The sequence below is a fragment of the Periophthalmus magnuspinnatus genome, chromosome 6 (assembly GCF_009829125.3).
Source record: "Periophthalmus magnuspinnatus isolate fPerMag1 chromosome 6, fPerMag1.2.pri, whole genome shotgun sequence".
Classification (NCBI taxonomy): domain Eukaryota; kingdom Metazoa; phylum Chordata; class Actinopteri; order Gobiiformes; family Gobiidae; genus Periophthalmus; species Periophthalmus magnuspinnatus.
In genome coordinates this window covers 1,212,232-1,227,636 of record NC_047131.1, presented here as the reverse complement: position 1 = coordinate 1,227,636, position 15,405 = coordinate 1,212,232, and the positions used below count along the sequence as shown (strand labels likewise).

Below are 15,405 nucleotides of genomic sequence, written 5' to 3'. Positions count from 1 at the left end.
TCCATGACATCACAAAGTGGAACAGAGCATTTTGAGCGTTAGAGATGTAGACAGACGAACAATAACTCCAGGTCTGTTTTTGAGGAGGAAACAGCATTGGAACATGGCTTAAAGCTGTAAGAGTCAGTTTTGTGTAATATGGGACCTTTATTCACTTTTGAACCTTTGCTGTTTTTGTAGTCCTCTGAAAGTTAAAAATACAAAAATGCTGTTGTATAGTTCAAAATTCATATTTCATTTAAATACCAAAAAAAACAATTGAATTTGATATAAAAACATATTTGATGGGGATGAATTTCTGTGTTTAGAAAAGTAAGTATCTATAAGTAAATGTAAGGGTCTATAAAGGGTGTATAGTATAAAGGGTCTATAAAGGGTCTATGAATGGGACTATAAAGGGTGTATAAAAGGGTCTATAAAAAGGCCTATAATAGTGTCTATAAAGGGTCTATAAATGGTATATAAAAGGGTCTATACAGGGTCTATAAAAGTGTCTATAAAGGGTCTACAAAGGGTCTATAAAAGTGTCTATAAAGAGTCTATAAATGGGACTATAAAGGGTGTATAAAAGGGTCTATAAAAAGGTCTATAAAAGTGTCTATAAAGGGTCTATAAATGGTATATAAAAGGGTCTATACAGGGTCTATAAAAGTGTCTATAAAGGGTCTATAAAAGGGTCTATAAAGGGTCTATAAATGTTCTATAAAAGGGTCTGTAAAGGGTCTATAAAAGTGTCTATAAATGGTATAGAAAAGGGTCTATACAGGGTCTATAAAAGTGTCTATAAAGTGTCTATAAAGGGTCTATAAAAGGGTATATAAAAGGGTCTGTACAGGGTCTATAAAAGTGTCTATAAAGTGTCTATAAAGGGTCTATAAAAGGGTTTATAAAAGGGTCTATAAAGGGTCTATAAATGTTCTATAAAAGGGTCTGTAAAGGGTCTATAAAAGTGTCTATAAAGGGTCTATAAATGGTATAGAAAAGGGTCTATACAGGGTCTATAAAAGTGTCTATAAAGGGTCTATAAAAGGGTCTATAAAAGGGTCTATAAAAGGGTCTATAAAGGGTCTATAAAAGGGTCTATAAAGGGTCTATAAAAGGGTCTATAAAGGGTGTATAAAAGGGTCTATAAAGGGTTTAGCAGCATCTCATTGTAGGGTAAGGAGCTGATGTTGTTCTTGTCCTTCACAGAGAGAGCATCCTGAAGACGGCCAAAGCTCTGGTGGAGGACACGAAACTGCTGGTGGCTGGAGCTGCTTCCACTCAGGACAAATTGGCCCAAGCCGCTCAGTCCTCAGCAAAGACCATCACACAGCTGACAGAGGTGGTGAAGCTGGGGGCCACCAGCATGGGTTCCGAGGGGCCCGAGACGCAGGTCAGGCTAATCTACAAATCAAATGCAAATCTGCAAAGATGAGTAAATGTGAGCATGCTGGTGTATCCATCTGTCCTGGAGCTGTCAGTGGTAGAAAATTGTGAACATGTGAAGAAATCATTAGTTTAGCCAGTATTTGTCTTGCTAAAAGTGAGTTGCATGGTCTTTTGTATCTATTCATTTAACTTTATTTTAATAATAATAATAATAATAATAATAATAATAATAATAATAATAATGAATGAAGGCAAATCTCAAAGTGCTACAATATAAGAACAACAACAGCAACAATAAAAACAGACTGATTAAAACTAGCTGGAGTATGTTCAGACTTCATGTTCAGCCTCATCATCCCCTGAGGTGGTCTGGTAGGGCGTCCCACAGACGGGGTGAGGTGGTCTGGTAGGGCGTCCCACAGACGGGGTGAGGTGGTCTGGTCGGGCGTTCCACAGACGGGGTGAGGTGGTGAGGTGGTGACTGGGACCGTATCTTTGTATTTCTCATTCATTCTGATAAACCCTTACTCAGAGCCTTGTGCTGTGTCCTAGGTCGTTCTGATTAATGCTGTGAGGGATGTGGCGAAGGCTCTAGCCGAACTCATTAGCGCGACCAAATGTGCGGCTGGCAAACCTGCGGATGACCCATCCATGTATCAGCTGAAGAGTGCAGCTAAGGTCAGGAGAGTAATGGAAGAGGCACACTTTATGTTTAATGTGTTTGTTTATGTATAAATAATTTATATTATAAATATTAATAAATATTTATATTTTTTGACCATATAATGTGCTTTTAATACTTCCATCCTTTTCCTCTTCTCCCCTCCCATTCTCCCTCTTTCATTCTCTCCCCCACTCTCCCCTCCTCTTCCTTCTCTTCCCCACTCCCTCCTCTTCCCTTGCCCTACTCTCCCCTTTTCTTTCCTCCTACTCTCCCCTCCTCTTCCTCTTCTCTCCTCCTATTTTCCCTTCTTTTCCTCTTCTGCCATCCCCTCCCTCCTCCTCCTTATCTCCCCCACTCTTTCTCCCCTGTCTGCTCCTCTCTCACTTCCCCTCTCTTCCCTACTGTCCTTTCCTCTCCTCCTACTCCTTGCTTCTCTTCCTTCTCTCCCTCACTCCTCTCACCTCTTCCATCTCTTTCACACTTCCTCTTCTGTTCCTTCTCTCCCCCACTCTCCCCCACCCCTTGGCTCCCGTTCTTGTTGATTCTTCCATACGTGGCAGATCAGTGATGAGACTGGTGTGCTCTGTTTTCAGGTGATGGTGACGAATGTGACGTCTCTTCTGAAGACGGTGAAGGCTGTGGAGGATGAAGCCACTCGAGGGACCAGGGCTTTGGAGGCCACCATAGAATACATCAGACAGGAGCTGACAGTGAGAGGGACAGGGATTTTAAACTGAGAATAAGGGATACTTTGCAGTGACATCATGCTGTGGGGGATGTGTTCTACATGTATGTTTGTGGCGAAATGCTCAGCAGTTACCATGGTGACACAATGCACACATTAGCAAACACAAAAAAGTTTTAAGATTGTCTGAAAACTCAAGAAAAAGTACAAGATTTAAACAGCACATTTTCAGGAGTCTGTGAACAAACAATTTTCAACTAAAAGGTGAGAGACTAACTGAAAAACTGTTTGCTAATGCTAGCTAGCTTGTGACTGCAATGTTATGTATGGGTTAAAATAAAGCTCAGATTAAGTCTAACTTGAGTAACAGTGCTTCAGACAGAGCAGTACTTTCAGTTAACTTCACACCCCCAGGGAATGTTGATGACATCAACTGCAAAGTATCTATAATAATTGAGTTTTATGATTTTGTAATGGTTGGAATAAATATTCCAGGTGTTCCAGTCCAAGGACATGCCGGACCTGTCTGCTTCACCTGATGAATTCATCCGTACAATAAAGGGCATCACAGGAGCAACAGCCAAAGCCGTCGCCGCAGGCAACTCAGCCCAACAACAAGATGTCATAGCCACCGCCAACCTGAGCCGCAAAGCCATCTCCGACATGCTCACGACCTGCAAGGTAAAACACAAGCCCGTACCAACAGATTGACATACACAATGGTCCCTCGCTATATCGCGGTTCACCTTTTGCGGTCTCGTTGTTTCGCGGATTTTTTTTTTGTGCAATTCTGCATGCTTTTTTTCACAGCGCATTGTGTTCTGCATCCTGATTGGCTAAGTGAAGTGCGGTGTCTTCTGTACAGTACAGAATGTGTTCAGCCAAATTTGCATAAATGTTCGATTGCAGTGTGACTCTGAAGTGCTGTATGTTTGCAAGTTTTCTTCCTGACAAAACCCACAATGTCGATGAAACATTCTGCACCAACAAATTTCAGAAAAGCTTTGAACTTAAAAGTGCTCCTCTGCACGGAGAGGCGCCTCGGCGGATACCTCTGGAGCAGACGCACCTGAACAACACATTCAAAGTGATCATTGAGGAAGGGGGATGTAATATATGATGGTTTGAACTTGTGAGTTCAAACAAAAGTGTTTAAAAAAGATAGAAAAAGTGTGTGGTGAGGGGTTTTACAGCCTCAAAACATATATAACAATTGTAAAAAAAATAAATCTGACTTTGCGGATTTCGCCTATTGTGGGTTATTTTTAGAACATAACCCCTGCGATAAACGAGGGACCACTGATACAGAGATGAGCAGGCTGAATCAGACTCTCACTCTTGTATGTACCAACAACTACATACTTAATAACTGAAATTAGTCTAAGTTCCAGTAGAGGGGGTGTTATGCTAAGGTGACCAGAGGACCCTATTTACTCGGGACAGTCTCAGCAGATTTATCCAGAACCAGTGATTTGTCCCAGTTTTATACAAGAAATGTTTCAGGTTTCACCATTCTGATCTAAACCAGGTCTAAACCAGGACTAAATCAGGCCTAAACCAAGTCTAAACCGGGACTAAACCAGAGAATAAGGGGAGGGGGGACTCAAAGTGTCAAAAATGAAACTAAAACTTATAAAACATGTTAATAAGTAGTTATGGTAGAATATAGTATTGAATATAGTATTTGAATATAGTATTTTCAAAACCAGGTCTAAAATAGAACTAAACCAGGCTAAAAAAGAACTAAACCAGGTTTAAACCTGCTCCCACATGGCGATTTCTCATAAATATACAAAAACCTGATACAAAACAATACACTACAAATGGACAAATCTGATGTGCAGTAGTTTCATTAGTGGGATGCAGCTGATTGTGTTGTGATAGTGCTCTGAAGGGGGAGGGGCTTAGCACAGAGAATAAGGGGAGGGGGGACTCAGAGTGTCAAAAATGAAACTAAAACTTATAAAACATGTTAATAAGTAGTTATGGTTGAATATAGTATTTTCAAAACAATAAAAGAAAACATGGCAATCTAATATGTTATATGTTACAGTTAATCCCCCATAGAAGTAAATACCCCCTCTTTAATACCCCATAGAAGTAAATACCCTCTCTTTAATACCCCATATAAGTAAATACCCCCTCTTTAATACCCCATAGAAGTAAATACCCCCTCTTTAATACCCCATAGAAGTAAATACCCTCTCTTTAATACCCCATAGAAGTAAATACCCTCTCTTTAATACCCCATAGAAGTAAAATAATCCCTCTTTAATACCCCATAGAAGTAAAATACTCCCTCTTTAATACCCCATAGAAGTAAAATACTCCCTCTTTAATACCCCATAGAAGTAAATACCGCCTCTGTAATCATGAGCCCTCCATATAAAACTACACACACCGCAGTAGCATGTTTGAATGGGCTGTTGATCGGTTGAGTTTTTCTACAGTAACACCTCTAGTGTTGTCTCCTGATGTTTATTACAGCGAGCGGCACATGACCCTGAAGTGACTGAGGATGTGCGAGCCAAAGCCCTGCAGTACGGCTCCGAGTGCACGAGTGGATACATCACACTCCTGGAACAAGTCCTGCAGGTAACACATTAATTTCATGAAACCAAAATGGAGAGAGGCAGCTCCAGTTCTGATCTGAGTGTTTTTTCTTGTCCCAGGTTCTGCAGAGGCCCAGTGCGGATCAGAAACAACAGCTGTTGATGAACTCAGAGCAAATAGCAACATGTGTGACGGAGCTACTCGGAGCCGCCGAGAACATGAGGGGTGAGTGACCTCGTCTGACGTGAGCCGCTATCACAAACATCAATATAAAGCCACTCTACCCAGTGTGTGTTATGACAAAGTGAATTATTCATCCTCGGTGTCGCTTCTGACCAACTCCACCAACTCTGGAGGTGCCGCTTCTTCTTCTGCATGGCTGTCATCAGACTCTGCAGAATACCATTTTCTTTTAGGGGGAGTTTTTGTCTTTCTCAGATGTCTTTTAAATTAGCTTAATGTTGAAATGTAAAATGTTCAATGATACAGGAGTAACTGATACTGGTACACAAGCCTAGAGTGCCCTTGTGCCCTTGTCAGTGTGACAATAATGATATGAAATTATATATTTGAATAATTTCACATGGAAGTTGCATCTGAGTACAAGACGCACCCCCAGACAAACTATGAAAAAAAGTGCGACTTATAGTCTGGAAAATACAGTAAGTTGACGGTGTCCAGTGGAGCTACCACGGTCCAGACAAGGTTCAGAAGGAACGAGGAGGTCCCTGGACGGGAAACGGTGTCCAGCGGAGCCACAACGGTCCAGGCGAGGAGCAGACAGGTTGGGAGTGGACCGGTTGGTACAGGACGGCCAATGGAGAACAGGCCCGTGAACCGGAGACAAACAGGTAAGCAGGGTGGGCTGGTAGTACTGTCCAATTAACCCCGAGTCCGCTTGGTCCATGGTTGGCGGGATCATTCTGTCGTAACGGGTGAGTGTGGTGGACCAAAGGATGCAGACTCGGGGGATATTTACAGGATTTATTGTAAGGAAAGGACAATGTACAACCAGTGGGTGATCCGGAGGTGAGCAGGTGAGCAGGTGAGCAGGAACACGGGACACAGGAACAGACCACATGACGGGATGACAGGAAGACAGGCAGACCAGACGGGCGTAGGGCAGAGCAGGCAGGAGACATCCAGGGCCGGAACACGGAACGCAGGAACAGACAGGAATACAGGGCTGACAGGAATGCAGAGACACGACAGGGATGAAGTGAACACAACAATGATCCCGTGCTGAGTCTCCTCTCCCAGCTCCTTTTATGCCCAGCAGGCATGTTGATTGCACTGATGGGCTGCAGGTGCACGCGGGAGGAGCCAGGAGCCCAGCCCAGATCTGGCAGGTGAGGGAGGGAAGGAGCACGCAGGGAGGAAAACCAGGAGTGGACACTGCGGATCATGACAATAACTGATGCCCTCACGTGAACCGACAGCCCGCGCCAAGAACAGTTCCACACCTCCCAAACCTCCCACATGGGTACATAGGAAAACATAACCTAGCAATCTTCCCTTTTTTCTTTTTAGAAAAGTGCTGTAACAGTAAAGCATGTAAACATTACTTCAAGAACAAATAAATAAGAAACAACAGACGTAAAGCATTGCAAAGTTCATTTACCGTAGATTTTTTTTGTTTGCAAACGCCTTCACTGAGGGCCTTCAGAAGACCAAGTGCGGAAGCCCCCTTTTTGGTCAAGTTGTTAGACTGCTCTTTGGTGGCTGACCACACAATCTGCTGAATTTGTCCCATGTGTATGAGCTCCTTCATACTGCTGATCTCAAGGCGCAGTCTTTTCTCTGTGACTGATTTTGTGGATTTAACTGTATCCAGAAGAGAATGATTGTCTGTTATGCAAACTGCTTTAGATGAGTAGTCCTTAGTGGTGATTTCTGAGAAAAGTGTAGCTAGAAAGACTGCATTATCAATCCCATCTGCAAGTACTAATGTACTCTGCACGACTCTCCGGATGCGCTTGGACTGCCAGGAAATGGGCGAAAATCTTCCATTTTCACCCATGGGCATGATGAAGTGTCCACCCTGTGTACCTCCATCTGCCAGGTTTCCCATGGAGGAGTCACTGTACACCACCAGTTTGAGGGAGCTGTTCTCTCCCAGGTGCTGAAACCTCAACATGGCATTGTCTGACAGGACTTTTCTATAAGTTTGTTTGCACAGTGCAGAGTCTGAATAGTGGCATGTTTGGTGTTAGATGCCAAGATGGATATGTAACACTTGATGCCTGGGGTCAATAGGAATAGCCTGCAGATGTTGAATGTATGATCTTTGTTGTACTTGTATCTCATCCTCCACCGAATGAACTTCCATTCCAAGGTAGCTGAAGTCATTGTGCTCTTCCTGTCCTACCTGAAAGGCAGCTTTTAACTGCAGGATGACAGTTGTGGAGAATACACCGGTTCCGTCCAAATAAAATCATCCACATGAGTCGCAAGGATTCCTTTCACTGTGCCACGCTGAACGAGCCAGTAAAACACTGCTGGGTCCACCTTAGACACTTGAGCTCCCAACTGCTGCATGGTGTCTCTGACTCTGTGATACCAGTACAAAGAAGCATCTGTGAGACCATAAACACACTTCTTTAACTTCCATACTCTTCCTTTGCTCTGTGCTTCATGTGGTGGACGAATGTAAATATCTCTATCCAGTGTTTTACCTTGCAGAAAAGCTGCTTTTATGTCTATGGAGTTCAGCTGCCATTTGTTTTGACTTACAAACATAATCACTTCATAATAATTTTCAAGGATTCCATAGCACATGTAGGTGAGTCTTTTGGTAAATCTCTCTTAGCTCTTCAAAGCCTCTTGCCACTAGTCTAGCTTTTGGCACAACCCCTACAGTTGTTTCTTTAAGTGTGCACACCCACCTTGCGGCAGATTAGCTCCAGGTGTGCACGTGAGGAGCCGAGTCACATTTCTGACCTTCATCTTTGACGTCTTCAACTGCATAATTTTTCTTCCAGTTTATGAGTTCTGCATATTTGGCAGGCATAAAGACACCGTCATGGACAACAAAAACATCATCTCTACTGTAGTAAGCACACTCCTCACTCTCTGAGGGAACCACTTGAACACTGTCCATTATTCCAAAGTTGACTGATCGTGATGTGCCTGCTGTTTCCTGAGGTTGGCTGAACTGCAAGTTGTTACAGTCTTTGTTTGTTGTTTTTTGTAATAACTTTTACTCACATACCGTTACCATCTTAGTGAACAAGTGAAGCATATAATAGACGCTCTCGCATGAGCCGACAGCCCACGCCAAACACAATGCCACTCCTCCCAAACCTCTCACATGGGTACATAGGAAAACCTAATTTAACAGAGCCAACATGAGCCAACATGAGCCAAAATGGCGGCACGGTGGCTGAGTGGAAAGGGGCTATATTTATTCAACCAGGCTGTGTTGTAAACTAGATGTACGGCTTGTTCTCTACATGTTTTTGGGGAGTCACTGACATTATCCCTGCTCTCGTAGGATCTGAGTGTGTGGAAACAGAGGAGACCACAGTTATCGCAGAGACAGAGCTGATGGGAGCCGCTGCGTCGATTGAAGCCGCCGCCAAGAAACTGGAGCAGCTCAAACCGAGAGAGAAGCCAAAGGTAAAAAACACAAAACAGAACCTCCACGCAACACAACCATCAGCAAACATACAGGAGTTCAGGGCCTTGTGTTAATATCTGCAGTGTAATACAGAGTGTTAGGCGACGCCAAACAGGGCACCGGGGCAAACGCAGTGACGTACACAGAGGTGAGGCGCAGGACAGAGAGCCCCAGGACACAGAGGCGCAGGACACAAACTAAGGAAATGGCAAGAATAATTTAAAGACAACGTTTTTACTTGCCTCTCGTAAAGTTGTAAAGTTAAACTGCAGCATTCTCATCCATATTATCCATTAGAATGTGCTCACCACAACACAGCTCTTTGAATCCAGTTTGAAATGTTCTTTAAAAGTCTCTCCTCTCCCCTCCTCTCTCCCTCTATCTCTCCCCTTACTCTCTGCTCTCCTCCTCTGTCCTCTCTTTCCCTCTCTCCTCCTTTCTCACTCCCTCTTTCCCTCCTTTCCTCTCTCCTCCTACCTCTGTCTCCTCTCTCCTTCCCTCCTTTTTCTCCTCTCCTCCTCTCTCCCTGTCTCCCCTCCTTCCTCCTCCCTCTGTCTCCTTTTCCTTCTCCCCCCTGTCTCCTCTCCCCTCCTCCCCCCTGTCTCCTCTCCCCTCCTCCCCCCTGTCTCCTCTCCCCTCCTCCTCCCTGTCTCCTCTCCCTTCCTCCCTGTCTCCTCTCTCCTCCTTCTCCCTCTGTCTCCTGTCCCCTCTCCCCTCCTCCCCCTGTCTCCTCTCCCCACCTCCTCTTTCTGTCTCCTCTCCCCTCCTCCTCCCTGTCACCTCTTCCCTCCTTCTCCCCTCCTCCGTCTTCTCGTCCGTTCTCCGTCCCCTCTCCCCTCCTCCTCCCTCTGTCTCCTCTCCCCACCTCCTCTTTCTGTCTCCTCTTCCCTCCTTCTCCCCTCCTCCGTCTTCTCTCCCCTTCTCCCCTTCTCTGTCTCCTCTTCCCTCCTCCTCCCTCTGTCTCCTCTCCTCTCCCCTCGCCAGGTGAGCTCACAGTTTTTAGCTTGTGGTGTGTGGTCTCTTTACTGCCATATCCTCATCCAATTCTCCTCGTGTCTGTGATTTTTGTCTGTCATAACGTCTGGGGATCTGGATCAAAGATACAAACTCGGAATATAAGAGTTACAAACAAGAGAATGTGAATGTTGATTGGAGGAGCTGGGAGTAGGAAGCTGGGTCGGCGGCTGAGGTGTTCGAACCGGTCGTAGGAAGCTGGGTTGGAGGCGGAGGTGCAAGGTTGATCCAAGAAACGGGATCTGGCAAAAAACAAGAAAAACAAGCTAAGTTTTTCGAACAATACCAAAAAGACAGACTGAGTCAAGCATAACTGTACCACAGAGGATACACTGACGATATGACAGCATGGTACTGTTGAGCAGGCTCTTTGTACTCCAGAGGTGAAGTCTTTATTGCTGATTGGCTGCAGGTGTGCAGTGGGTGGTGCCAGAATCTCCGCCCAGTTCCAGGCTCAGACACAGACAGGAGGGAGGAGACAGCACTGAAACACAGGGAAACACAGGGAAAACTCAAATCCTGACATTGTCATACATTTGAAAATCATGTAAGACTGAAAAAGCCTATAGTGTGTGGCGGGCTTTAGGGTAGTTATGTTTATATATTTCATCAGGGTTTTCTCAAATTTGGAAATTATTGGTAATCGCCATGACGACTAGAAGGAAAATCTTTTTTTCTCAAACTTCTTGTGCATCTTGAAATGCACTTACTTTCTGTATCTATGCTGTTTGCGTCTATGGAGACTAGAGGTATTGTTGTGTCTGGGGTTTAAAAGCCCTTTATCACACAACACTGACTCTTGTGAGCTTTAAGTCATGTTTTAAATATGTTACCTCCTCAAAAACAGACCTGGAGTTGTGTTTTGTTTCATTCACACATGTTTGTGTAACACTTTATTATTAGTCTGTCCACATCTCCAAAGCTCAAAATGCTCTGTTCCACCTTGTGATGTCATGAAGTGGTATTTTTTAAGTTAACAGCTCCTTTTACCTTTAGTTCAGTAGAAATTAGCAATTCCAGAGGTGAAATCATCCAATTGTGAAGGTGTATGGAGTTTAAAAACACAGTGGAGCACTTCCTGTATCACCACATGACATCACAAGGTGTAACTGAGTGTTTTCTGTTTGAGAGAAGAACTCAGCCAAAATATGCAGGATTTGTGTGTTAAACATGTGTGAATGAAACAAAACACAACTTTACGTTTGAGTCTCGGTTGGGACTGTGTTCTATTTCCAGACTGGACGAGGCCTTTTTTGTAGCAATGTTTCCCTCATGTCTTCTGGGTCTAACTGAAATATAGGGTCACCTGTCAAACTGAGAATATCTTGACTTTTCATATGTTTATCCATGTTCTAGTTGTTTCTTCTCATTGAGCCTCTGAAGTTGTATTTGGAGTGATTCATGTTTGAGTAATCTTTAATCCATTATTTTTGCCATTTTGCCAATCTGCCCCCGTTTAACCTCCACCAGTACACGCCCACTGTGATGTACACTCCCACTGTGACACGCCCACTGTGACGTACACGCTTTCACTTTTATTTTCTTTGGTATCGGTAATACTCGCAGGATTCGGCAGTGTCGCCATTTTGGTACTAATGTGTTGCTCTAGTGTGATGTGCAGCTGTCCATAGGGGGTGCCGACAGTACGCAGCGGTTTGTCGTTATGACGTTTACGGCGATGTCAGCTCCCATTGGACACCGCAGTTTTCTAACAGATGAGAGATAAGAACCATAGAGACACAAGCACAATAGGGTGGATTTACGTTTTGGAGCTGTAGCCTTACGCACACAGTTTGTACTTTCTTCTATCAAACGCCTCTTCTCTTGTCTCTCTTCTTTGTTGTTTATGCTCTTCTTCCCTGTCTCTCCTCCTCCTCTTGAAGCAAAGGGTTTGTGTCCCCCCTGCATGTCCCCACAGCCGTCTCCCTTTCTAAAGCGTTAGACATGGATGCCTTCTCTGCAGGGCTCTGTGTGATATGTTTGATATATTAGGTTGTTATTCAGTCCAACTATATATCAAACATATTCCTACAGTGTCCCGCCCTGTCTCCAGCCTCGTGTCCTGTCTCCAGCCTCGTGTCCTGTCTCCAGCCTCATGTCCTGTCTCCAGCCTCGGGCCCCCCCCCCTCCCGTCTCCAGCCTCGTGTCCTGTCTCCAGCCTCGTGTCCCTGTCTCCAGCCTCGTGTCCCTGTCTCCAGCCTCGTGTCCCTGTCTTCAGCCTCGTGTTCTGTCCCCAGCCTCGTGTCCCACCCTGTCTCCAGCCTCGTGTCCCACCTTATTGCCAGCCTCATGTCCTGTGTCCAGCCTTATGTCCCTGTCTCCAGCCTGGTGTCCTGTCTCCAGCCTGGTATCCTGTCTCAAGGATCATGTCCCGTCCTGTCTCCAGCCTCGTTTCCCGTCCTGTCTCCAACCTCGTGTCCTGCCCTGTCTCCAGGCTCGAGTCCCTCTCTCCAGCCCCGTGTCCCACCCCGTCTCCAGCCCCATGTCCTGCCCTGTCTCCAGCCTCGTGTTCCTCTGCGTTGTGCAGTTCCATGTTGTGGGGGTCATGTGTAGGTCACATGTAGGTCTCAATGGTTCACATGTAGGTCATGTGGTTGTCTTATTGATCTTTGCAGCTGATTCTCTGGGGGTGTGATGCATTTCTCCATCTGAGGCTTTGTTAGACTTTGATGAGTTTCATTTTAACACAATCTGACCAGACTTAGTTGGAGCTACAGCAGGTAGGCTGATTTGTGCTGCTGAACATGACCCTCTCAAATAACATTAGAGTCACAAGTTAGCTAGCATTAGCCAACAGTTTTTCAGTTGGTCATGCTCACCTTTTTGTTGAAAATGTGCTGTTTAAATCCATTTTGTTTAGTTTTTTTCTTGAATTTTCAGACTAGCTCAAAAGCTGTTTGGCTAATGTGTGGATTGTGTCTCCATGGTAACTGCTGAACAATCGGCCATACCCATACAAGTAAAACACCCCCAGCGTGACGTCACTGCAAAGTATCAATAACCTGAAGGTTGATGGTCGTATTCCAGCTCTGACATACTGTAGGGCATACTGTTGTGTGTGAGACATATAAACCTAACCTGTGTTTGTCAGTAAGCCCCTGGGCAGCTGTGTTTAGCTCAACTGAAACTGAGGAGTGAGTAATGAATGTCTAAATCAGGTCTTTATAAAATGATGCCTGATGCTGTGGTCTCCAGAGTAAGTGAGGAAACATTTGAAGAGTTCATCTGGAAAAACAGAAGCCTTACAGTTTCTTTTTGTGTAGCACTTTTTTTCAAAAGCCATAACTATTTTAGTAAAATAAAAATATAATTCCATCACCTCTTAACAAAATCCTCTCGCTCAATCCATTATTAAGGTCTAGGTTCAGGAACAGTCTGTGCTCAAAGAATGAGGTCAGCTGACACCTGAATATACTGAATGACCAGGTTATTCCATCAATGGATTTTTTTCTTCTTGAGAGGGGTTGGACTCTCCATTTCTCTGGCGTTGCCCGCGGGGAGCGGCGGCGAGCTGGTGTGGGCTTGCTCATTGCCCCACAGCTCAGCCGCTGCGTGTTGGGGTTCACTCCGGTGAACGAGAGGGTCGCGTCCCTGCGCCTTCGGGTCGGGGACAGGTCTCTCACTGTTGTGTCGGCCTACGGGCCAAACAGCAGTGCAGAGTACCCGGCCTTCTTGGAGTCCCTGGGAGGGGTACTAGACAGTGCACCAACCGGGGACTCCGTTGTTCTCCTGGGGGACTTCAACGCCCATGTGGGTAACGACAGTGACACTTGGAGGGGCGTGATTGGGAGGAACGGCCTCCCCGATCTGAACCCGAGTGGTGTTTTGTTATTGGACTTCTGTGCTAGTCACAGCTTGTCCATAACAAACACCATGTTCGAGCACAAGGGTGTCCATCGGTGCACATGGCACCAGGACACTCTAGGTCGGAGGTCGATGATCGACTTTGTTGTCGTGTCATCTGACCTCCGACCGCGTGTCTTGGACACTCGGGTGAAGAGAGGGGCTGAGCTGTCAACTGATCACCACCTGGTGGTGAGTTGGATCCGCTGGCGGAGGAGGAAGCCGGACAGACCTGGCAGGCCCAAGCGTATTGTGAGGGTCTGCTGGGAACGTCTGGCGGAGCCCTCTGTCAGGGGGGTCTTCAACTCCCACCTCCGGGAGAGCTTCTCCCTGATCCCGGGGGAGGTTGGAGACATGGACTCCGAGTGGGCCATGTTCTCCACCTCTATTGTTGATGCGGCTGCTCGTAGCTGTGGTCGTAAGGTCTGTGGTGCTTGTCGCGGCGGCAATCCCCGAACCCGGGGGTGGACACCGGAAGTAAGGGATGCCGTCAAGCTGAAGAAGGAGTCCTATCGAGCCTTGTTGGCTCGTGGGACTCCTGAGGCAGCTGATGAGTACCGGCGGGCCAAGCGTGCCGCGGCTCGGGCAGTCGCAGAGGCAAAAACTCGGGGTTGGGAGGAGTTCGGGGAGGCCATGGAGGAGGACTATCGGACGGCCTCAAAGAGATTCTGGCAAACCGTCCGACGCCTCAGGAGGGGAAAGCAGTGCTTCACCAACACTGTTTACAGTGCGGGTGGAGAGCTGCTGACCTCGACTGGGGATGTTGTCGGGCGGTGGAAGGAATACTTTGAGGATCTCCTCAATCCCACTGTCACGTCTTCCGAGGAGGAAGCAGAAACTGGGGACCCAGGGGCGGACTCGTCCATCACCCTGGCTGAAGTCACTGAGGTGGTTGGCAAGCTCCTCGGTGGCAAGGCTCCGGGGGTGGATGAGATCCGTCCTGAGTACCTCAAGTCTCTGGATGTTGTGGGACTGTCTTGGCTGACACGTCTCTGCAACATCGCGTGGCGGTCGGGGACAGTACCTGTGGAATGGCAGACCGGGGTGGTGGTCCCTCTGTATAAGAAGGGGGACCGGAGGGTGTGTTCCAATTACAGGGGAATCACACTCCTCAGCCTTCCCGGTAAGGTCTATTCCAGGGTGCTGGAGAGGAGAATCCGACCGATAGTCGAACCTCGGATTCAGGAGGAGCAGTGTGGTTTTCGTCCTGGTCGTGGAACACTGGACCAGCTCTATACTCTCCATCGGGTCCTCGAGGGCTCATGGGAGTATGCCCAACCAGTCCACATGTGTTTTGTGGATCTGGAGAAGGCATTCGACCGTGTCCCTCGTGGTGTCCTTTGGGGGGTGCTCTGGGAGTATGGGGTCCGGGGCTCTTTGCAAAGGGCTGTCCGGTCCCTGTATGACCGGAGCAGGAGCTGTGTTCGCATTGCCGGCAGTAAGTCAGACCTGTTCCCAGTGCATGTTGGACTCCGCCAGGGCTGCCCTTTGTCACCGGTTCTGTTCATTATATTTATGGACAGAATTTCTAGGCGCAGCCAGGGGCCGGAGGGGGCCTGGTTTGGGAACCACAGGATTTCATCTCTGCTGTTTGCAGATGATGTTGTCCTGATGGCTTCTTCGAGCCAGGACCTGCAGCAGGCACTGGGGCAGTTT

General features: G+C 46.5%; 1 protein-coding gene across 1 annotated transcript in view; it reads left to right on the top strand.

The window, feature by feature from the left end:
- The window catches only part of tln2b (talin 2b), a 76,965-nt gene that overhangs the window by 52,258 nt on the left and 9,302 nt on the right, over window positions 1-15,405 (top strand). Inside the window, exons 45-51 of the mRNA XM_055222527.1 lie at window positions 1,192-1,375; window positions 1,924-2,049; window positions 2,629-2,745; window positions 3,216-3,401; window positions 5,208-5,315; window positions 5,393-5,498; window positions 8,767-8,891. Coding sequence (XP_055078502.1) covers window positions 1,192-1,375; window positions 1,924-2,049; window positions 2,629-2,745; window positions 3,216-3,401; window positions 5,208-5,315; window positions 5,393-5,498; window positions 8,767-8,891 — 952 coding nt within the window. The remainder of the gene's footprint in view (window positions 1-1,191; window positions 1,376-1,923; window positions 2,050-2,628; window positions 2,746-3,215; window positions 3,402-5,207; window positions 5,316-5,392; window positions 5,499-8,766; window positions 8,892-15,405) is intronic.